This window comes from Mastigoproctus giganteus, chromosome 3 (assembly GCF_048544385.1).
Source record: "Mastigoproctus giganteus isolate SK-2022 chromosome 3, ASM4854438v1, whole genome shotgun sequence".
Taxonomy (NCBI): domain Eukaryota; kingdom Metazoa; phylum Arthropoda; class Arachnida; order Uropygi; family Thelyphonidae; genus Mastigoproctus; species Mastigoproctus giganteus.
This window is the reverse complement of record NC_143577.1, coordinates 207986442-208012108: the sequence shown is the minus strand read 5'-3', so window position 1 is coordinate 208012108 and position 25667 is coordinate 207986442. Positions and strand designations below refer to the sequence as shown.

General features: G+C 37.5%; 1 protein-coding gene across 3 annotated transcripts in view; it reads left to right on the top strand.

The window, feature by feature from the left end:
- The window catches only part of LOC150088637 (sprouty-related, EVH1 domain-containing protein 2-like), a 408094-nt gene that overhangs the window by 257205 nt on the left and 125222 nt on the right, over positions 1 to 25667 (top strand). For 2 of the 3 annotated variants that reach the window (XM_090370833.1, XM_090370831.1), the window contains exons 1-2: positions 2585 to 2713; positions 21299 to 21479. In XM_090370833.1, the coding sequence (XP_090226959.1) occupies positions 2673 to 2713; positions 21299 to 21479 (222 nt within the window). In that variant the 5' untranslated portion in view covers positions 2585 to 2672. Of the gene's footprint in view, positions 1 to 2584; positions 2714 to 21298; positions 21480 to 25667 lie in introns of those variants that run through there. The other variant, XM_090370832.1, reaches the window with a different exon arrangement.

Sequence of the window (25667 nt, the reverse complement as noted above, 5' to 3'; positions counted from 1 at the left end):
GTTAACTCGAAAGAATACATATCGTTGCCAAAATTACTGGATTGTAATGAAACCTTAATACTTCTATTTAAAAATAAATCCCATAAAACACGAGTTAGGTGCAATTACTGTAATAACACAGTTACAGTAATTCAACCAGAAGGATCCAGCACAACGCGATACCCTCCCTCCTAGGGTGTATGAGTAAATTGAAACATATATTAAATTATAGTGTGGTGAAATTTGCGTTGTTTGCATACTCTATAATGGCTGGTTAAAAATTCGAGATAGATTAAAGCTAAAGTTTCAGTTATTGTCAATCAGGGGTTGGATCTTATGAAGAGCGGCACCAGAACGTTAATTCAACTCTGCTGTGGTACTCTGTGATAATACAAAACCCTTTTAAATGGTTAGAAAGTAGTTTAGTGTAATGCTTGTTCTGTTGTATACGTGGCCACTTTGCTACTGGCAAGCAGCGATCACCAGAAGTGCTGCTTCCCAGTACCCGTCCACACCGCCAGGAAGCTGGATGTAATTAAGCACATACTATTCTTCTTACAAGTAGATAAGACTGTCATTGTCATTCATTGCTATTTTGTCAGTATCATTATTATTATTAGCCATATGGTGCAAGGAAGCCTGAGGCTTATGATGCACCAGCCAAAAAAAAAAAAATGTCTGAATTACCCTGAGAGAGAAAGAGGGAAGTAGAAGGGAATCACCAAGAAAGAGAACAATGATGATATCCAGCTCAGGACCTGGGTGTCCCACGCCCAGATGTGAGCTCCTGTTATCATCATCATCGTTGTATCCCTACCCACAGAAATATATCATCATTATTATATCGCCCTCCTAGAAAACTTCCTACATCTGCCAGTGACTTCAACTGTAATAAAAGAGAACACAACAGCATCATCTTTTCTGTCAGATTATCTGATGCTGTATTGATAAACGAAAGCAAGCGAAGTTTTCTCATTAGCTGTAAGTTAAATTTCCTTTACTGCTAAAACATATTAACGGTTGGTAAATACCACCAGACCGAGGCAGTCAGGCCAAAGGGTCACTCACGAAACGATGGACCGTTTTTTTTTTCGTACTGTATATCTGTAGTAAAACCGAGTAAAAATATCATTGTGAAAAAGCAAAATCTGCCAAGGCCAGATGAGGGTGTGAATCGCGTAGGTATTGTCAGAACAATATTGTTCATCTAGAATTCTAGATGCTGTCCATTGTTTTTGGAGTCTCTTAAATCGAAGTTCTTTAAAGCGAACGTTTACTGCATTTTCAGCAGATTCAGGAAAGGGCGATCGCCCCAATAAGGCCTGAATAAATTGGAACAAATACTGTTTTATGATATTAAGTTATTGCATGGTAAGTATTCCGTTGTATGTTACCATATAAATGCTGACCAAAAATTGAGATAAATTCAAGCTCAATTTATTATAATCGTTATATCTCCCCACCGCACTAGAAATATATATACATTTAATATTCATTTTATTACTTTTTTGGTTAATTATGGATAATTTTAGTCTTATTCAGAGTACCGGAACGGGTTCAGTGATGAACGCGTTACTTTACATTGCAAAATGGCAAAAAAAAAAAAAAAAAAAAAGGAATTTTGAAGAGAATTTTCATATCTTAGAGGAATTTTGAAAAAGCTGCCTTTTCGGATTGTCCTGGTGCAATTATTATGATTATTATTACAGTATTAGGCATATGTTGCAAGGAGGCCTGAGGCTTTTGCTGCACCAGCCAAAAAAAAAAAAAAAAAAAAATTCTGAATTACCCTGAGAGAGAGAGAGAGAGAGGGAGAGAGGGAGGTAGGTAGAACTAGAAGGGAATCGCCAAGAAAGAGAAAAACGATGATATCCAGCTCAGGACCTGGGTGTTCCAAGCCCATACTCACCAGATGTGAGCCCTTAATAGTCTAAGGTGACTTGAAAAACGGAGAACACATTTTTTGTAACAGTTAACAAACAATTTGTTACCAATTAGGCAAATATTTTTCTGCTGACCTAATGAAAGATGGTAAAATTTGCAGTCTTTATAGAATGGCAACCCACGACATTTGCCAGTACTCAAAAAGTACGTGTATACCCTACTGTCCGTATAAATGTGTTCAAATCAAAGACGATCTTCTAATCGTGCAACTTATTCTCCGTGTCTTATTTCTCTGAAGGAAATAATATAATGACGTTTACTTTTATGTTTTTATTATTTATTAAACACTGTATATAAAAAAAAAAAAGCAGTACCCCAGTTACACCTTAAGTATATGTACTGTACTTAAAAACACTCGTTTTGGGAATTTAATATGCGAAATTAACATAATATGAGCTGTCGCCATTACCTTATTTGTATCTATCCGCAATAAATACAACTAAATGAACAAAAATGGTCTTTATTTATAGTTTTATATTATTTATTAACGATACAGTAATAACCGATTGTTTATTATATTAGATTTTAGATAAAATCATTAAAATATGAGAAGATTTGGAGAATTGTTTTTTTTTAGTGGAGTGATAAACTGTGCAATGGTTGTGAGTAGGCAGCTCATTTCCTGTGTTGTCTGACAGCGACGTACGGACGGCGAGGCGATTTCGACGAAACGCGGTGGATTTTATTTGCCGTGTGTTCAAAAGGGTAGTGCATTCGTGCGCTGTTGTAAACTAGAAAGATAAAAATGGATGTTTTTCTTCTTGAAAATGACCGAACGTAGCCACGACGAGTAAGTACATGGTAAAATGAGGGATGTCGTATTAATTTTAAAGTTTCTGCAATTTACGATCAGAGTAGCGATAGGCTTAAGCACGGATTCTTCGCCGAACGAAGCCAGTGGGCAGTGCTAGTTTGCCCCGACGTGCACATTTACGTTGGTTTGCGTTAAGTGGGATTCGCTGCGGTATCTTCACTCGAATTCCAGTAATGGCATGCGCGGGCAATTTTTTAAATTATATATATATTTTTTTTTGTGTGTGTAATTTCGTATAAGTTTGACCTGTTTGAAAAGTACTTACCTAATACCTAAATTACAATGTAGGCACATCATTTTCTTTATTTAGAATGGTTTCTTGGCATCGACGTGGGCTGTTTATGCGACTGTGGTGGTCATTGGTAAATTCCCGTCTGGGATAGTGGGCCGAAAGTAGGTGGCATATAAAAGGGGCGTAACAGTAACCCGTTTCCCGGGGGTCAGGGGAATGATGCCCACGCTGGAGATATCTAGTTAGGAATGGGGAAACAAATTTTGCATCGGAGGCGAGTGCTTCCGTTTACTCTGTAATCGGTTATTAAAAGGATGTCGTTAGGTAAAAAAAATATATATAAAATTCTGTTATCCATGTATACTAATAAGCCAATATACAAACAGGTATGCAGATAAGTCGTGCATTTTTCTTAACCTAAAAAGTTTTTTTATTTTCAGTTTTCTTGAGTTGATATTATTATTAGCCATATGACGCATATAGTGTTAAGAGAAAGCAATAGAACTAAGACGTTTTCAGCTGATGTCAAAAAACAAAACAAAGGCTTCATTCTGGATAATGAAGTTTTAATGATATTAATTCATTATTATTAGCTATATGGTGCAAGGAAGCCTGAGGCTTATGCTGCACCAGCCAAAAAAAAATAAATTCCCAGTTACCCTGAGAGAGAGAGAGAGAGAGAGAGAGAGAGAGAGTCAAAAGTAGAAGGGAGCCAAGAAGAGAAGAATGATGATATCCAGCTCAGGACCCTGGGTGTGCCAAGCCCATACTCACCAGATGTGAGCCCCTGGGGTTTATTCATTTGTGAATCCATTATTATGAATTGATAAATCCATCTCATGAAATTGTGCATCTCCTAGGCTTATGAGCCAATTTCCCCCCCCCCCCCCCAGTGAAGTTTGAATAAAGATTCCTTTTCTGTAAATATGGTGATACTTAGTTTCTCTAACGCTTGTACTCAGATGCAGGGAACAGCCTAGATGCAGACGAGCAAAGCTAAATTGACCTAAGTAGAATATATATATATGAAAAAAAAAACTACAAAACACAAAATCTTGGACGATTACTTTCTTCATTTTTCAATTTTAACATAGAAACAGCATCAGAAATTAAATTTTTTTACCTCTAGAGCACCCCCCATGCCCTCAGCTGATAAAGCCAGGGCTGTGCAAATGAGGAGTGCATTGGATGTGCTGCACTCCTGATCTAGGAGGCCCCCATTCGAGGGAGCCATGAAAGTCTCAACATAAATGAGCCCCCTTAACCCCTTTTACATCCCCCCCAAGTACCTTTGCATGACCCTGGATAAAGCCTTTTCTTCCTGGAATGTGATGTGGTCACTTCCTGTGGGTTTTAGTGTGGCCAAGATGACAGACTTTTTCTTGCTAAAGCACAGCCTCCTTGCTGTTTACTTATTATTATTTTTTTTGTATATTAGTTAGCTTAATTTACTTTTTATTTTATATTTATTTATTTTTATTTTATATACTTTTGAAAGTGTTGTAAATTCACATCAAATCTCATTTTATTACTGATTTGCAATGACTGATTATCTTTTGAGTTATAACCCTTGTTATTGTAACTTATAAATTGACCCAAAAAGTGATATAAATGCTACTAGCAACTTTCCATCCATGGGTGAGATGATTATTAATTGATTAAATAAATAATAAATTCCAGCCTCATACAATGACAAAGGTAGTCATTAATATCCATCTTACTGTTCCTGTGAACCTGGATAACTTTCTTTTTTTATATTCTGATAAAGTTATCTTTCTCTAGAGGAGTTTACCTTCATTGTAACTGCTTATAGTAATTGATATACAGTGGTATATCTTGGAGCTGAGATGAATGCTTGGTTTTTTGGCTCTCTCATACTGTCCTATTATTAAATTTTTTTTTTTTGTGTATTAGAAACATGCCCTGTATTCCTTTAATTTTCAAAATGTGATCCTGATATGTGCAGTATATTTATTTACATTAGCAGTTGACTGACCACAATTTTTTTTGTTCATCTGGCCTGTTTAGATTATTTCCTGCACCTTTCTATAAATTTGTTGTGTATTTTTCTAAAATTTTTGGATGCTATGTTGCATCTGTTTTTTGCCTATATTTTGTCTTGCTTATCTTAATTGTAAAGCTTTATGTCTGGATATTGGCATAAGTCATGTAATGTTTGTATAAATACACAAGGTATGAATCTGTATACACATACAGTTGCAAGCCTTTAAAGGAGAAAAAGAAAGGGGAGGTAAAAATATATAATAATCCAAGAACTAAGTTGACAAATGTTATTGTCAACTTAGACAAGAAAAAGTTTTATCATGCCAAAATTGCTTCATAGAATAAAATCAGCTGGGATTTAATATATTGTATAACATCAGCCAGTCTGGATTTAAAATATTTTGATATTTTATCAACATATTGAATTGGTATAATATGCATTAGAGCATATCTTCACTTGTGTAATAATATAACACAGGAGCATTCATACTAGAGGAAGAGGATTTAAAGATTTTAGTAATAATGCGGGGGGGGGGGGTTCAATTTTCCTCTCTCATTTTTATATAAAAATGAAAAACACAAAGGGTGTTAGAACCTATAGTGTTTTGTGCCTTACAAAGTTGAGAAGACACTTGTTGCATTGACTTGCATTTCTGTAGGTTGTAAGTTTCAGGAAATATATATGAAGGAATCTTGTTCCAGAGAATAGAAGAAGAATGAGTAAATGTAGAAAAGGAAAAGTTAGTTCTGTTAATGGATGTTGACTGGTTGAAGAATGTGTTCAGGCTGGTTTGGAAGAGAATGATGGAATTATAGATACCAGCTATGAAGAATAGTGCCCATGAAATCTATAGAAAAGGAATGCTGCAGAAACTAACATTGCATGAGACAGAGAAGGCATGCAGTCAGAGAGACTTGAGAACACCGGCCCCAGATGTGGGAACAGTATTCTAAGATAGGGCCAGTTGCTGTTTAGAAGTACTGCCAAAAGTGAAAAAGGAAATTCAGTTTTTTGTTGCATAGGAACAATTTTTGTTTCCTATGCAATAATGATCTTTTTAAATATTTTGTTTGATTATACTGAGAGAGAGAGATATTAGAAGTCATGGTGGTTCCAAAAGAGGTATGATCTTGTCTAGAATCTGAGTAGTTAAAGATGTGGGGGGTGGTAGACTTATTTGTACAAATAGGACAGGACTGAGTTTTAGAAGTTAACAAGTTTCTTTTTTTGTTGTAGAATTACCTGGAGATCAGTATTTAACAAATTGGTGAGGGATATTCAAGAAGTTTCTCTAAGATGAGTAACATAAACCAATATATGGATTGAAGCTGACTGAATCTATATTGTATTTCTCCATTATTCTAAAAATGGTAGAGGTAAATGCATTAGCAATAATTGGAAGGAAGGGGTTTTTCTCACTTTTTTTTTTTTTTTTTAGGAGTTGGCATATAAGAAAATTTCCATGGGAAAAAACACCAATGGGATAAGAAATTGTGAAAAGGCAACATAGAATAGGAGCCCAGGTTTTGAGAATGCGAAGAAATGCCAACAGGATCTGAAGTTTTCTTTGTATCAGGCAGGATTGCTCAATATTCTTTAATATCTTCTTTTGGAAGACCACATTGGTATTAAGTGGAGTGGGTATATTGGATATGGTAGGAGGTGATTTACCAAGATCACCAATAAAAAAGTAAGATGCTAGTAAGTCAGCTTTATTTTTAGCTGAGGATGCAATAGAACTATCAGGTTGTAACAGAGGTGGGATTATAGATTGACAGGTTACAGTCAGTAGCTTTGGCAAGAGATCAGAATACACAACAACCATTTGGGAAAGAAGCAAGTTTTCTGCTTTAAGCCTGTTCAGAATCGAGTTTTGATCAGTTAATAACTGTTTTACAATTGTGAACTGCATACAAGACATGTCTTTAGTGTAGGTAGAAAATTGAAACTGAGATTTGGACAATTCAGTTGTGATGTGTACATTATTATCATGAACAGACTTAGCACATTTATTGAGAAACTAAAGATTAACGGATTGAGATTTTGGGATGGAACGCTGAATAAAAGATTTCATCCCTACAAGAATAATTTCACTAACATGATCTGAGCAGATGTTAGGATCAGAAGCTTTAAAACAATAATCCAGCTGATAAAAGAGAGGAATAGAAATCCTGCAGTTCATTCAGTTACATTCTTGTGATGCCAAATGTTAAAATGCTGAGCATGTCAGAGAAGGGAGGGGGAAGAGGCTCCATTGAGAAGACTATACCAAGTTGTGATCTGAGTTACCATGTACTTTGAAGGGTTGTTGGTGAGGAAAAGATCGAAGAGAGTGTGTGTGGGGGGGGGGGAATTGCATGGTATTCTATAAGTTGTGTAGCTACTGCAACTGCCTCAGCAACTTGACCAACTAGGCCTGTGTAACAAGAAAATTGAATCCAGCTGGAGTTGTGAACATAATATCACCAAGAAAATTAACTCACTATTAGGACAGTTAGCTTGGAGAAAGTAAAATTTCAAAGAAATTAAGTCAATGTTCTGAATAATTTAGAGTTGAGAGAATGATAGAGGCAATGGATGAATTTTTTAGAATCGGATAAAGATTTTAAGGTACACAGAGGAGATCACAAAGAGTAGATTCCAAATTAGTCTCTGACAATGAATATTAAAGCAGTTACATGCTCAAGTATTATGCCTGAAGCAAAGGAAATCATTGAGCAAATAATTAGGGAAACTTAGATGAGCTGTGATTGAAGCAAACAATAATTAAGATTCTCAAAGGTAATAAGTGTGGCTTGGCAGGTTATAGGCAGAAATGGACATCATTGAGATTGGGACTGAGACCAGATATTTATAAAATGAATGAGAAGTTTATTCCTTTTTTGGAGTTAAGTGTGTTCTATTAGTTTGACTGTGTGGTGCATTGAGTAGTTAAGGTTGATTGAGTAGAAAAGTAAGTAGAGGGGAAAATATATTAATGAAGTTTCTGGTATTACACACACGTGTACACAGCACTGATTGCTGTGTGTGTGTGTGACGTGGCCTTGACAATTCCTCTTGCATGCACACTTTTTGGGATCCCTCCATTGCTAGAGTAGAGGCAGGATGATAAGCTAGTGCCTCTATTCTGCCGAGAGAGCGAGAGCGCAGTAAGTTTGGCCTGGTCTGGTGAATTATCTAGTAGCTCTCCTGGAAAAACTGTTTTAAAGTTACCCATAATTTAAGGAATATTTTATCTTGCCATGATGGCTATTATCTCCTCTAATGTCATTACTCATATTGCATGATAGAAGAGATGGGGATTGCAGGAGCTTTGATGTAGAGACAACGTGGGTGTTGCCACTTCATGCCCTCAAAAACAAAACTGTAGTATTGAACTGGATGATGAGGGTTACTGTCACCTGGGTTTGCAAGATGACACAGCTGGTTAGCTGTTCTTCTGTGCAATATGGATGCCACACCTTAAACCTTTGGTTGTTTTGGTTTGCACCTGGGTGGATCATCTGCAATTTTGTTAGGTACAGTTTTCCTCACCTTACACATGGGATATAATTCGTTTTTGCAGAATGACCAAACCTCATTTAAATTTAGTTCACTTGACTCGCAGTTTGTGCTGAATATCATTTCCATTAGTGTTTTATATCTCCAGGTAGCAGCCCATTAATTACTAAAATCTGTAATAATGGCAAGAACAGTATTTCTGGAAAAGGTCCCTGACAAGCTGCAGGGATTGAATATGGGTAGACATTTCAGGAAAGCTCAAGTATTGTTTATCAGTTAATTACAGGGCATGTAAGAAAAAGCGACTGTAATTCTGTTGGAATTTTGAAGGTTTAGGTAGGAATTGGAAGGATGCTATTTTTTTTTTTTTTTTTTTTTTTTTTAATGAAAACCCCAAACACGAAAGGTATTAGAACCTATAGTACGGTGTGTGGGTAGAAGGTTGAGAAGAGGAAAGAAGGTACTTGTTGACATTAGACTATTAGACTTGAATTTTGGTAGATTGTAATTTTTAAGAAACATGTGTAAAGGGATATTTTCCAGAAATTGGAAGTCGAAGGAATAAATGAGGAAGAAAAGTTAGTTCTGTGAGTTTGAAGATTGACAGTAAAAGGGTGTTGACTGGTTGTGGAATGTATTCAGACTGGCTTGGAAGAGGGAGGGAATTATAGAAGACAGTTCAAAAGAACAGTTCCTATGGAAGTATCTATAGAAAAACATGCAGCAAAAACAATGTTTTGGGCATAGTGGAGAGACTTTGTAAAAGATGGGGTCATTTATTAACCCAATTACCCTCTTTTGAATGGAGGCCAGAACCCTCAGAGAGGTTATGGGGATACCACCCCAGATGTTGGACCAATATACCGTGGTAGGATGGATTTAGGGCTGTTTAAAAGTAATGCTGAGAGCTAAAGAGAAAGGATGGTTTTTTAGATCCAGCAGTATTTGTGATGTGCTTAAACCAATAGTTTAGAAGTCAGGGTAATCCCTAATAGAGATAAGTGATCTTGGCTTGAAATCCAAGTGAAATGAAAGTAAGCATAGCAGCAGAAGAATCCTTTTTGCAAAATATAAGACAAGACTGTTTTCAAAGGATTGAAATTATGTTCACCCATTGGAGAATTACCTGAAAATCAGCATTAAAGGATTTTTTGGTGGATATTTCAGAAGTTGAAGATGTTTGTGCAGGGCAAGGCTTCTCACTCCTCAATGTGGGCATTTGTACAGGGAGAGGGCCCCTCAGTGGAGCTGCTGGGCTTCCAGATTAGCATCACTGGGATCCATTGCCTACAGCCTAGGTTCCAGACTAACATCATAGGAATCCAATGTGTTTGCTGTGCTCTGTGGAAATTTGGAAAGTGGGTCCTGGTTGTTGAGGGGGAAAGCTAGCTTTACCACACCACTTTGGCCCCTGCTTCGACAAGACAGTTGGTCCTGGAAAGCCTGTTCAGGATCAATCTGCTAGTGGGTTCACCTGAAAGGGTCAATCATGTCAATGCCATGCCCCTACCCTCATGTTCCGAGTGACATGGTTCAGGCTGCTGGCAATGCCAATATGGTGTCTGGGTAGCCCTGGCATCTCACTCTTGAGTGCATTTATTGCTTGCTGGATAGTAGTCATCCCATTTGGGTTCCATCGTGGGTGGGGAGCCTGGGCACAACCTAAATAAAAAAAAAAATCGTGGATTGTGATAAACTTGTTCCTTTGGGGGGCCCCCAACACATTCCCTATCTGCAAATACAAATGGAGAAACAGATAATGATGAGGCAGCAAAGAAACCCCAAGCTGAAAGACCACCAGGGCCTATCCCAAGATTTAAAATCATTCATCTTAATAGCAAAAAACATATTGGGAAAATTCACCATTTATTATATAGAAGGGGTTAGCAGGTTCCCCTAAATCAGTTAAGAGACTTTCTTCTGGAGACATCTTAATTGAAACCAAAAATAGCAGGTACTCTGAGCAACATCAATCAGAGGAATACCAATTACCATAAAACCACATGAGCACTAAATTCATTGAGAGGTATCATTTCAGAGTGGGACCTTCTTGAGGTTATTACTGAGGTGGAAATCTGCTCTGTACTAAAACTACAGGGAGTGATCACTGTTAAAAAAAATTTCTGCATGACATTCAATTCACTGACACCTCCTAATGAGATCAAAGTTTGCTACATTAATTGTCCGGTGTATTCATATGTCCCAAATCCTTTATGATGTTTTAGGTGCCAGGAATGTGGGCACTTGCAAGTGGTCTGCTGTGGCATCCTTAATGCACTTGAGATGCTGCAAAGGACCAAGAAACATGATCAGCTACAAAATCCACCTGCATTAACTGCCAAGGAGAACACTTACAAGAATGCCAGAAGTGGAAAGAAGAAAAGGAAATTCAGTGATTTAAGGCAGAGCAGAATATATCATATCAGAAGAAAAGCGGTGAAACCTATAAATATAAATAAACCTACTTATGCCTAGAAGGTAGCAGGGAGATGTTCCATTAGAACTCAGATGGAAATGACCATCCTCCAAAAGTCATTCACCCCCATTGCACATTACCTCTAAAGTTCATAAAAACCTACACAGAAAGATAAATCAGCTGCCACTCCCATATTGGTATGGGAGTGGCAGCTGATTTATCTTAATTCTCCCCCAGTAACAAAAGCAATTGAATTGCTGAGGATAAGGATTAAGAAGCCTGAAGTACCCCTACCTACCAAGAAAATATGGATGTCAAGGAGAAGGAAGTACCAGATGATTCAGTCTTGGAACTCTTTGTGGAGGAGGAAATGGACACAAGACAGCATCCATATTTCCCCAAAAGAGATGAATGCAAGACTGAGAAAAGTAAGCCTCGGCACTATAGAAGCCACCTGATGGACCCACCAAGCCAAAATAATGGCAAAATTCCTACAGTGGAATTGTCGTGGATTCCGGCAAAACAATGATGACATCAAGCCCTTCTGCAAAAGCATGAGCCAATTTGCTTTTGCTTACAGGAGGCATATTTGAATGCAGATGAAAACCCTTCCTTCCATAATACTATTATTGTACTTAAGGATAGAACTGGGGATGGACCTGCTCACTGGGGAATTGTTATGCCTGGGCAATCACACCCCATTTCAGTCTGTTCTGCTCTTCACCAACATAGAAGCAGCAGCAATTCACCTTATGGTAAGGTTTTTACCGACAGTCTGTTCAGTTTATTTGCCACTTGGGGCTGACATCTTCCAGGACGACCTTGATGATCTCATTGTGCAGCTGCCGATCCCTGTCTTACTCCTGGTGATTTTAAGGGGCATAACACACTGTGGGAGTAGTGTTGACATTAATGGAAGAGGATGTGCATCTGCTCACTGACAATGACCTTTCCCTTCTAAATGTGGGAACTAACACTGTTTTTCATATGCCTACCTGTATGTTCTCTGCTATTGATCTTTCTGTATGCTCCCTCTCTCTCCTTCCTTCACTTACGTGGGTGGTAGAGGAGAACCTCTACAGAAGTGATTACTTCCCTGTGATTATCGGCCTACTTAACGGGAGGCCATGTCTACTTTTTAGGTTACCACAGTGGAAGATTGATCAGGCTGACTGGAATACCTTTCAACTTCTGACAGAGCTCAATCTCAGTACAGTCAGCCAGAAGCCTATCAATGATGCAGTGGCATATGTCATAGAAAATATTGTTTGTGGGGCTGCAATTACAATTCCAAAAACATCTACCTGGTTTCCACCATTGCCAAAACCTTTGTGGAATACTGAATTCACAGCAGCAAAAAAGACAAAACAAAGCTCAGGGGTTTTCTGACTATATCCTACCATGGCCAATTTCTTAACCTCCAAATGTGCATGCTATATTTGTCATCAGATCCAATTTACATTCACTATTATCGACCAGCACTAAAGTTGTTTGAGGCAAAATCTGGAAATTGAAGGAGAAATATACATCTCACTCTTCATTGGTCCTGGAATATAATGGATGCATTATTGCAGACTTAACTGCAATAGCTAATGAACTTGGCTATTGAACTTTTGTTACCATCTTTTCAACATCCTCTTACTCCCAAGATCTTGCTCCTGGTCCTGAAAGACAAACATGAAAAGCAGCCAAATTAATTTCAAATCTAAGGGTACTCATCCTTTAATGAACTCTTCACCATAGAAGAGTTAAAAACAGCTCTAACTCTTACCAAGGCAAATTGGACCAGATCTCATCCATTATGAAATGATCAAACATCTGTCTGCTAAATCATGGACCAATTGCTCTTTCTGTACAATAAGATCTTTCTAGAAGAACAGTTTCCAGGTTCCTGGCATAAGGCAGTTGTGCTTTTCTTTCCTGAGCCAGGAAATGATCCCAAAATCCTAACAAACTATTGTCATATCGCTCTGACTAGCTGTCTCTGCAAAATCCTGGAGAGAAGGGTCAACAATCACCTTATATGGTATTTGGAGGCAAGTGGGCTCCTCTGCAGGAGTGTTCAGTGTGGCTTCCAAAAGAATAGGTCCACTTCAGACCATTTAATTAACTTGAGACATCCATTCATAATGTCTTTTTAAAATGAGAATGCCTCATGTCCATGTTTTTTGATATGGAAAAAGCATATGACATGATTTGAATTTTAAAAGACCTTTATAGCATCTGTCTTAGAAGATATCTTTCAGCTTTTATCAAATATTTTTATCCTATCGTTCCTTCCAAGTTCATGTAGGATCTACCTCCTCTTGGCCTTTTAGCCAAAGGAGGGAATACCTCAAGGATCAGTTTTTAGTGTTAAACTTTTTGCCATCGGAGTGAATTCCATCATGGAATAACTTCCAACTGTAAACTGTGCTCCCTGTGTTGATGATTTTATCATATTCTTTCAATCCTGCAACATGAGGGTAATCGAGAGACAACTACAACATGCCTTTGACCACTTGAGCTCACAGGCAGTGAATAAGAGCTTCAGGTTCTTCCCACAAAAACCCATTTGCGGGAAGAACCTGAACCATTTTTTCCCCAAGTGCAATCTTCACCTTGTACTTGAAGTGAGGCTAAGGCAAAATGCTATTCCAGTAGTACCTGAGACTAGATTTTTGGGGCTCATATTTGATAGAAAGTTGACCTTCTACAACACGACCATCAACTACTGTGAAGTGCACGAGATGCTTGAATATTATTATATTTATGTGCAATCTCATCTAACTCTTGGGGTGTTGACCAATTGTGTGTCTATTGTGCACAATATAGGCGCATTAAAGAGCATCAGTCTGCACCCCTTGCGAACTAAGATTACAAGCCCCAGGTATACGCATCTGCTATACTCAGTGTACTCTGATGGCTGGACTCCATCCAGCATAAGGCAATTTGTTGCCACTGGAGCATTTTGAACTCCTCCAGTCCAAAATTTCTATGTCGAAGCACGTGAGCCATCATTATCACTTCATAGGAAACAGTTGTCTCTGCACTATGCATTCAAACTAAAATCCCTGCCAGACCATCCCACATAGACACCCGTTTTTAAGCCATGATGGGAAAATGTTTATAACATTCACCTGACTGCTAATCATTCCTTTGGTGTTTGTGTGGAAGAGCTGCTCAAAGAGCTTAACATCACAGTAGACAATGTTTCCCTATCACCAAGGCAACTACTTCCACCCTGGCATGCTCGAACACCATCGTGCAACTATTAACAAGTCTATGGTGCCCACCAACCCAAATATTCTGACTTCTTGCCTGTTTTCACTGATGACTGAAGGTCAGAGTAATCTGTCGGGTCTGCTGTCATCTGCAAATGCTAGTGGAATAAGAAAGTGTAAAAGGCAACACAGGGCAGGAATAAGCTCAAGAGCACAGGTTTTGAGAATAAGTGGAGAAATACTGTCAGGACCTGGAAGGTTCCGATTTCTTCCGACATCTTTTCACGGTGGAGTACATTGGTGAAATGTACTGGGAATGGTAGGACCTAGTTTACTAAGATTGTCAATACAAGCACTAGTAGGATGCTAGTAAGTCAGCTTTATTTTTAGTGAAGAGGCAATAGAACCATCTGGATTTGACAGAGGTGGGAATAGAGATGGGCAAAAGCAGCTACCAGTAGCTTTGGCAAGAGACCAGAATGCCCAACTGCCATTTGGACAAGAAACAAGTTTTTAACCCTTAGCCCGTTCAAAATCTAGTTTGGACTGATTAATAACTACTTTACAGTTGTTGTAAGCTTTAGTGTAGGCAGAAAATGAATGTGGAGATTTGGATGACATGGACAATAGTGACATGCCACATTCTTATCTTGAACAGCCTTAGCATGCTTATTGGAAAACTAAAGTTTAGATAGAGGATTGGATTTTAAGGTGGAATAACGGATTTCATACCTACAAGAATAATTCTGCTGACACAATCAGAGCAGACATTGAAAATTTAAAATAGTTATCCAGCCAAGGAAAAGAATATAAATCTCTCAGATCATCCCACTTTGTGTTCTTGTAATGCCAAACATGAGGCTGAGAATGGCCACAAGAGAAAGAAGCTATCAGAGAATATACCATCACCAAATTTTGATCTGAGGTGCCTAGAGGACCACTCACCTTGACCATGTACTTAGAAGGGTTTATTCATGAGGAATCAAGAGTATTGGGTATTTGTTTATTATTGTCTAGTATTCTGATAGGTACATGAACAATCTGTGCAAGGTTATTAGTAATTGATAAAGTCTGCATTTTTACCAATTGGGTTTACGTGACTAGAAACCAAGCCACTTTGAGTTGTTAATATCAAAATTGTCAAGGAAAATTCTCATTGTTAGGAAGTTGGACTGTAGAAAGTTGAGTTTCAAAGAAAGGAGTCAAAAGTGTGCCAAGTGATTAATGGAGTTGGGAGAACGTTAGAGGTAACAGATGAATTTGACAGAATGAGGTAGAGAGATTTTAAGCTAGACGATTGGGGAGAGAATGATAAGAAAGGGTTTTTTTTTTTACTTCAGCAAGAGTATAGTGTCTTTGCATAATTTAGCCATTCTGATACATTCTCAATTTGCAGTATTGTACAGTATACGGGGAAAATCACAATTTCCCAATTTTATCTGCATAGTTAGTGCAGATTCTGGAAAATTTTTGTGTACTGTTGTGTCGCCGTAACTAAGATTGTGTGCGTGCGTACTGCCTTTTAAGAAATTTCTAAGACTTCATGTGATGCTTAGTTGACTGAGATGAGGAGTGTCCCTTCCCTCCTTTCCTTCATGAAACAAGCTCACCTTTTAGTGTACCTGTAGAGTTTAGTGTACAAATGTAGAGTTTAACTTTGTTCTGCTGGCCTTATACTTTTTAACAAATCAGTGCAAATTGCAAAGAACCTTGAAGGTTCTTTTCAAGTTCCATGTTGTATCTCTTTCCTTTTTACATATTTTCAATTTTTATAGTGTTTTAATTGTTTAACAGTCATTAGTTATTTGAAAAGCTGATTAATTTCTTGGAAGTGCTAGTTTTCTTTCATTATAATTAGCAGCAGTAAGCTGCGGTCTCTCCCTGTAATTATTGCAGATAATTTCTGCTTATTTCTCTAAAGCACAATATATGTTCATGTGAAAGAAACAAGGTATTCATAAAGAATACCTGATTTCTTTCCCATAAGGCATTTAGCATTAGTAGAGGCATGCAAGAAAGCAAGCTTATGCAGCATCAGCCAAAAAAAAAAAAAAAAGCACCCATTTCACCTCTCCATGTGTTCCAAATACCTGTCCAGCTTAGCCTTAAATTTATTTAGGCTATCAACTTCCACAACAAAGGATGGAAGTCTGTTCCACCAACCAACTACCTGCTGGCTAAAGGCAAACTTCCATGCATCTATAATACAGCTGTCTTTCCTCAATTTGAATTTATGCCCTCTCAGGTGATTATTCTGAGCAAGAGGAAGAATCCCATCAGCATTGAGCATGCTCAACCAATTCAAGACTTTATACACCTCAATCAGATCAGATCACCTCACAGGTGCCTAATCTCCAGACACTGTAATTTGCAAAACTTAAGCCTTTCTTCATAAGAGCAACCCTTTGTTCCATTCACTAATCTTGTTGCCCTTCTCTGTACTCGTTCCAACAGCTCTACATCCTTCTTAAAATGAGGCCTCCAGACCCGTATACAGTACTCAAGGTGTGGCCTGACTATATTGCCTTATAAAAGGGGATTAATCACCTTATCTCTGCTATAAAAATACATGTATATCATTGACAAGACACCATGAGCTACTCTTGCAGCCCATCTGCACTGCTCAGAAAACTTCATATCTGCCTGCACAATTACCCCCAGGTCCTTTTCGTTCTCTACCACTGAAGTGTAGTACCACAGAATTGATATGTTACTCTGAGGTTACTGCTTCCCATATGTAGTACTTTATATTTGTCAATGTTAAACTTCATTTGCCACCTCTCAGCCCATCTGCTCAGCTTTTTTAGATCCTGTTGCAGCAGCGTACTGTCATTAGTGTTCTTAACGACCCTGCCAACCTTCGTATCATCTGCAAACTTGAACATTAAGCTTGATATACCATCATCAATATCATTTATAAATACAGAAAACAACAATGGACCCAACACTAAACCTCGAGGGGCTCCACTAATAACATTAGTACACAATGATCAGTGTCCATTGATTACCACTCTGTCTTCTCCCACTCAACCATCCCTTTATCCATAGCAGCAATTTGCCTCCAATGCCACACTGCTCCAATTTGTTCAGCAGTCTTCCATGTGCAACAGTATCAAAAGCCTTTCTAAGATCCAAATATATGATGTCAAAGTTATTCCCAGCATCCAGTTTCTTTGTGACCACATCGTTGTATCGACTCAAATTGGTCAGGCAAGACTTTCCCTTAACAAAACCATGCTGTGTCCGAGCTATAACTGAAGTCTTGTCTAGATGATCCTGCAGTGCTTCTTTAACCAGTGCTTCCATTAATTTTTCTGGAACAGAAGTTAATCTCACAGGTCTATAATTATTTGTGTCAGCCTTTGATCCTCCTTTGTGAATTGGGGTCACATTTGCACATCTCCAGCCCATGGGTACCTCCCCTGAGTCCAAAGAAGCTCTCAAAATTATGGGTAAGGGTTTGTTTACTTCCTTTGCTGCCTCCTTTAATATAACTGGATAGATCCCATCCACCTTGGGTGCCTTTTTTTTATGTTTATCTTCAACAATTTCTCCTCCACTTCCCTCTCGGTTATTACAAAATCATCTAGCTCACTGACAGTTTAATTCACCTCTGGCATTCTCCTCTCTGAATAACTCCTCATGTGTGAATGAAGATGAAAAATACTCATTTAGTTTGTTAACCACCTGAGCAGGATCATTAACAGTTGAACCATTAATATCCAGTGAACCAATCTGATTCATCCCTTTCCTTCTAGAGTTTACATAGGTAAAGAACTCTTTGTTATTTTTCTTTGCATCCTTTGCCAAAGATTTCTTATAATCTACCTTTGCCTGCCTAATCTCCATTGTGACTTGGTTACAGACCAGCTTGTATCTTACCTAGCTGGGTGTGTAAAGTGCCTGCCTGGCAACCCAAAGGTTGCAGGTTCAAATCCCACCTCAGGCTTGGATTAGAGTAGAAAATGCAAAAACCTTGTGAGGTGCAATATGGCCACAGAAGCTGATGCACCAACAACTAACAAAAAAAAAAAAAAAAAAAGCTTATATCTATCATAGGCTTCCATGTCACCAATTAATTTATATGTATCCCATGCATTTTTCTTTTCTCATTAGTTCATCTGACATCCATTTAGGCCTAAATCCTGAACAATATTTCTTAGTTGGTATGTAAAGCCTAGTAGCTTCCAAGATAAGTTCTTTGAATGCTTCCCATTTTGAATTTGCTGTTGGTAACATCATCAGTTGGTCCCACAGTATAGAATTTAAATACTGTCTCAGACCACCATAGTCGCCTTTACAAAAGCAAAATCCCTTCCCTTTACCCCTGATGGTAGTTACCTCTTTGAGTAAATACCACTTCAGCACACTGTGATCACTGCTACCTAGTGGTTCCTTTATCTGCAGATTCTTAATGCATGAAGCATCACTACTGATAATCAGATCAAGAGTATTACTTCCTCTAGTTACCTCCCGAACATAGTGATGTGTTAATATATAATTAGACAAACATTTGGAGTGAGTGGATGGGTGAAATTTTTTTTTTTTTTCTTTTTTGACTGATGCTATATAAGCTTGCTTTCTTGCATCATGTGTCTTTGCTAATAATTTTTTGGAAAATTATATTCTTGGTGGTGGAACTCATTGCTCTATAGGATATCAACAACATATTTCTTGCATTTTGAACAACGTGTTGAAAAAAATAAGTACTGTAGTTGGAAATATGGTAAAATCATTTTGTTATACTGAAATTTCATTCGAATGGAAAATATAACAATTATTTTGAAAGAATAAATTAATTCTGAAATAAGCACATTAGCATATATGTATAAGTGCCTATTGTCATTTCCAGGTGAACAGATTTTCAAGAAATTGTATATATATAGAAATATTTGCCATCCAAAACATTATTAAAAATCAGACAAATAGAAATCTGGCAATTATTTCTTTTTTCCATACAAATTGTATAAAAAAAAATTGTAGATTAAATGTCGTTTTTATTGCAGCATTGTTAGGTTTAAATAGTCCATGCACAGTTCTTGTGTATGCAGAACTTGTGAACCTGGTGTCACTTGTGAAGGATACATATACAGTATGTAAAGATAAGACTCAAAAAAGTGTATGGGGGAGGGGGAGGAGAAATATTATGCAGTCATAATTAAACTCAGTGGCTAAGCTTATAGAATGCGGCTGAAATGTAACATACTGCGTACATCTTGGTTGCATTCACCTACTTCCATTATTTATTTTGTAATGGAAGTATGTTATTGGATGTTTAGACCTTAATAAAGAAAAAGTTCAATGAATATCGCATTATCACTGTGGTTTGTTGGTTCCTGGAAAGCTTTTAAAATCAATCATAGACTCTCTCCCAAACACTGCCTGTCAGTCCCCTATACAGACTACAGGCAAATAATACACGAGAAGATACACTCCCAATGGCAAGATTCATGGAATAGACAGACTACGAATAAATTATATCGTATAAAGCCTGTAATTGAACCGTGGCAGTCTAGTCTGCGCAGGAATCGTAAGGAGGAAGTTGTTCTTGCCCGGACCCGCATAGGACATAGTCATTTGACACATTCGTTTTTGCTGAGGGCTGATGACCCTCCTATGTGCGAGTCCTGTGGCACAATTTTATCAATTAGGCACATTTTAGTTGACCAGATTTTAGCAATATCCGTTTTACTGCTTTTAATCATCTGACTGAGCCTTATACACTCAGTCAGATTTTATCTGACAATGACAATGTGTCTGCTGTTTTTAGCTTTTTGACTTTAGTAAACCTTTTTAATCACATTTAAAAAATCTTATTATTATAGTTACTTGTTTACTGATATTTATCTTTTAGTTTATACTTGTTTCATACCTTGACTTAGTGACCTAAATCATTAGGCCACTGAAAATTTTACTTTTTATGACCAGGTTTTGGCGCATTATAGCCTTAGTCGCTAATGCGCCAATAAAACCCAAGCAACACCATCTCCCAAACACAGGAATCTATTCATGTAAATGAAAATATATTTTACTTAATTACTCTAGAATAAAAGGTCAGATCAAGATAGTTTACATCGTATGTTCTGTTAGTCCTTGGAAAATATCAGTTCCTGTTACAATTTCAGAGCCCTCATTTTCCTTCATGATAAAATAAGTCAGCATGACTTATTTTGTTATAAATCATGAATTATTACTATTTGCTAATGCACTTGAAGTGTTAACGTACTGTGTGCACTAAGTTTTTTTAATATATAAAACTAGTAATTTTTTCACCTTATTTACTTTATCACAAACAATAAATAAAATGATAAAATATATACTAAAAAAGCAAAAATATATGTTCAGAGTTTGTTTTGAAAGCATATTTTATTTATAAGAGATACTGTTAAAATTTATTTTTCTATATATGTTTTTAAACAGAAACATGTGTAGAAAAAGTAACAGTGCCAAAATGGTAATGTATCTGTTTTTTAATATTTACCTTTTTTTTCCCCTCAAGTTAGATCTCAAAAATTCAACTTCAGCAGAATTGAAAATGAGTGGTATCAGTTTGCACTAAGTTAAATTAGAATACTAATTATAATTTTTTTTTTTCTAAGCTAAATGAGTGTACTTAATGGGAATCGTTTTAGAGCCAAAAGATGTGAAACCATGAAAACATGGCCTCTTTCATTTGGTCCATTTGAATGTTTCTTAAATTTGAATTTTTTTAAATTTTATTTATTTATTTAATCTAGTAAAACAAAAAAAGTAATTATAGTAGATAAAATTACTGAATGTGATAGCCATTTGCATTGAAAATATGCTGGAAGTGCAGTAAAGGTGGATCTTTCTGGACAAAAAACTACTGCCTACATGCCCCCCCCCCCCAACTAAAAGCCATTTCCAAGTATTATTATTTTTGGGATAGAAATAGATTATGCTGATTAGTTTTAGGCATTCCTTTTATGTACCTCCCTATTCTTTTTGAATATCATTGACTAAATTCTAAGACATCAACTCTTTCTGCATACAAATGCAGTTTTTTTTTTAACTTGCTTTTTTTTTTTTTTTTTTTTAGTTTAGATTTATTTTAAAATCTAGTTTATAATAATTTAGTTTAGTTTACAATTATGCAATTTCTTTGGTTCATTCATAATTTGAATTAAGTTTATTGTAATATAAATGCATGTTTTTACATTTGCTATTATATTTTCTGACATAGTGGTAATTACCTGGTGCGTGTCCGAGCCCAGGTCATGGCCAGAGATGATTCTAAAGGGGGCTGGGTTCCTGTTGGTGGTGGTGGTCTGAGTAATGTATCTGTTCGCAAGAGAGCTATTCCAACTGATGGTGATACTAGGCACGAATATCTCATTTATGGGAAAAGAATTACTGACCAAATGGTAAGTTAATTTTTAATAGATTTTTAAATCACTTTATTTGATATTTACCTGTAGGGGCAAATATTCTGGATAGTCCTAGCAGAACTATTGGAGCTTATACGAACAATATAATCTAACATGAACAGTAACAAGCATCAGTAAATAAGTACATATGTAGTATTTCTGTTATAGATTTTAAGCAGTTACGAAATACACAATCAGTACAAACAGTGAAATCAGTAATATGTTTTTTAAACAGTAACATGTAGAAAAAGCAGCAGTACCACAGTGGTATAACTAGTTGTTTGATTTATAGGGATTCTAAAATATTCTTATAAATTCCAATATGGCTCACAAGATCAAGACTAGTATTCAGTAATGTAATCATTAACATATGCTATCAATGAGTGTCAGTCTCATTGCAGTTCAGAAATGTAACTCTAAAAACCATATATATATACTGGATGGTTATAAAATAAGTTTCCCTCTTCAAGAAACCCCATTGTCAAAACAGTTAGAGTTAGTGCTGTGAAAATCGGTGAGTGTCATTTAGGGTATGGGGAAGTGATTTGTAGAAGGAAAAAAATTAGTTAATTTCTGTCACCAGGAGAAAAATAGCGCTGCACATATGTAAAAGTTGTCGTTTACTTCAAGACATGCTGCTTATGCAAACGACATCCTGTTAGATAAAAGCAGAAAGGCCAATGCCACCTTCAATAACTATTATGGCTCTTACAAAAAAGGAACTTGCTTGCCCTTTTAGCAAAACCGTTCTACCAGAATAATAGTAATGCTGATGCAGCACTACATGAATACAAAGGGTACTAGGAAAGTTTTGCAATACAGCTTTGTTTATTTCATTTTTTCAAAGTAATTTCCTCTACATTCAATACACCTCTCCATCCTCCGAAACCAATCTTTAAACCAGTTCTGCCAAGTTTCACTAGGGAGTAAAGCACACTCGTTGTCCCAAGCTCGTAGAAGGTCCTCATCACTGGAAAACCGCCTCCCTTTTAGCTTCATTTTCACATGCGGGAACAGTGCAAAGTCGCAGGGAGCAAGGTCTGGACTGTAGGGAGGGTGCTCTAGAAGTTTCAGTCCTGTCGTGGTCAAATATTCGGTGCAGGCTTTGGCGTGGTGAGCTGGAGCATTTTCGTGATGGAGGTACCAGGTGTCCATTCTTGACTTTGGCCGCAGGTTCTTCATAGATCCAATGACTTTAAGCAGGCATTGTTCAGTATACCACTTAGCTGTGACTGTCTTCTGCGTGTCCAAAACGACACGTTCCACAATTCCACTCGATTTGAAAAATACAGCTATCATTTTCTTCTTTACAGATCGGGATTTTCTGACAATTACGGGTGTGTCGTCATCATCAAAGACCCAAACTTTGTTTTGAGCCTTGGTCGGCAGATCGTAATAGTACAGCCAAGTCTCGTCACCTGTCACGATGTTGTTCACATACCGAGATTGTCCCTTATCAAACTTTTTTAACATCTCCCGGCACCAAGTCACACGTCGTGTCATCTGCTCTTCAGTCAGTTGATGCGGCACCCAGAGAGAACAAAGTTTCTTCACGTGCAAATGATCTTGCAGAATCGAACGAATTGCTGGTGCATTTAGGCCCGAAGTATCCTCTATCTGTTGGTAGGTCACTTGACTGTTTTCGTCAAGCATTTTCCTCACAGCAGTAACGTTTTCCTCCGTAACTGACGTTCGTGGCCTTCCCGGCCTCTCAGAATCCTCCAGAGTGAAATTTCCCCATTGGAATTCTCTATACCACCTGAATATCGTTGTACGATGTGGACAATCATCATCTAGTGCAAGAGCCATTTCTTCTAAGCACTGGTCTATGGTTAAACCACGTACAAAATTATACCGCAAAACTGTTCTTATCTCATTTCGTGACCACGATGCCATCGCAAGCACTTTACACTCTCACTACTAATGAATAACTGAGCCCATCGACTTGCCGCGGCGGCTACTATGCACGTATGAACATGCCTCAACATGCAGCAACAAGCAGCTTCCTGTGATTCATTGTTGCGTCATATTGCAAAACTTTCCTAGTACCCTTTGTATCAGAAACTTAAAGGTTTGCGTAAAGGACCTTTGATGTCAGTGGGGCTTTGAAAACTAATAAAGAAATTTGAAGCAACTGACCGGGGAGTCAGATGTAATTCCAGGCAGGGGACTACCATGTATCAGAATGGAAGTAGTGGATGAAGTGGTGGTGGTTGCAATGGCCTCTGTGTCAGAATGCAAAACACTCCCAGTCAGTAGTGACAGGTGTGTCAAGAGACTAGACACACCTGTCACTACTGACTGGGAGTGCTTCAAATAATTTTACGCTGGTTCCTGTACAAGATTCACATAGTGCAAGAACTAAAGTCTCAGCAACAACGAATAGACTTTGCTCTATGATTTCTGGCTCGTATGGAACTTGATGATACATGGGCTCGAATGATCTTGTGGTCTGATGAGGCACATTTCACTCTTCATGCGGCTGTAAATGCACAAAACTGCCGAATATGGGGAACTTTTTGTCCATCTGCTGTGTATGAAAGACCACTACAAAATCCATACATTACAGTATGGTGTGGATTCATAGCAGAGTTTATAATCAGACCATTTTTCTTTTAAGATGGCACAGTGCACAGTACTGCGCTCTTCTAAGAGATCACATTATTCCTGCTCTGCAAGGAAGGTGGAGACCGGTCATGCAAGATGGTGCCCCACGGTCGACAAGTGAAGGAGCTACTCTGTTCAACATGCAAAAATAATCGCATCATTTCTAGAGACTTTCAGCAGTTCTGGCCAATCCGATCAGCAGATCTCAATCAGTGTTTTCTACCTGAAATATATAGTTTGCCGTGGCGGCATACAGACGCTTTTCAATTTGAAAGCAAACATTAAACAACATGTAGCCAACATCCCCAGTGAGATAATACGTGAAACTGTCGCACGCAGTCCTCTGTTTTCAGAATGTTATCTCAAGTGAAGGAAAGCACATAGAACAATATCTGTAGATTTCTAAGTTCTGATATTAAAATCTGATCCTGAGTTAAGTATTCCATCTCACGTTTACAGTGCCACTTTCTCCCCTGGTGACAGAAATTAACTTTTTTTTTTTTTTCTTCTACAAATTGCTTCCCCATACCTGAAATGATATACCCACCGATTTTCACAGCGATATCTCTGTTTTGACACTAGGGTCTCCTGAATAGGGAAACTTATTTTATAACCACTCAGTATATATGCTAGACAAAAAATTTGTTTCCTATGTAAGTTTTCAGTTCATAATGTATAACCATTTCTTTAGTATGAATCACTTTATGAATTTCTGTTAGTAAGGATTCAGCTAGACTCCTTAAATTGTTTATATCAATATGTGGCCATTCTGAAGACAAGCTTGTATTTCATTCAGGTTTCAGGGATACTGTTGTTGCATTTCCACTTTCCATTGAAGATAATCCTATACATTCTCTTTAGGATTTAAATTGGCTGGCCAGTTAAATGCCATATAAATCCCTCTTTTTTTTCTTATGCTAGTTTTAAGCAGTTGAGGCTCTGTGAACCAGATAGTTATCCTGGAATACATGCATATCCACCCAGAGTGGGGCCCAGTTCATAATAATAATATATATATATATATATATATACAGTAAACCCCCGCTATTCGCGGTTTCACGATCGCTGATTTAATATAACATGAAACCTAAAAAAATGTGAATTTTAAAGCGCCGTGAATATTATCCGCCATAAAAAAACATGGGCATGGCTACAATTATCTTTTCCAGTCAAAACAGCGCTCAGTGGGTGGGGGGAGAGGGGTGACAAAATCGCGAGCGTGGATGTTTCTCGCTAATCCTTGTTCAGTATGTGTTATGCGCTTGTAATGGAAGTTTTTGTCGTTTGCTTTTAATTTATATTCTTATAAATTAAATAAATTTATCAATTTTTAAATTGATATGCTTACAAAAGTGATAAATCTACCGTTTTGCAGTGTAAAACAGACTTTTTTGAGTGTGTTAACGGACGAAAGTGACTTTATTGTGGACAAGTTCTTTCTAACCCGTACAAAAATATGGCTACGAATAACAAGAGAAATGTGAAAATATCAAAGGTGATGACATTAGCGAATAAAATTGAGTTATTAGACAAAATTTCTAATGGTCAAAGTGTCTCCTCAGTGGCAAAACATTATAA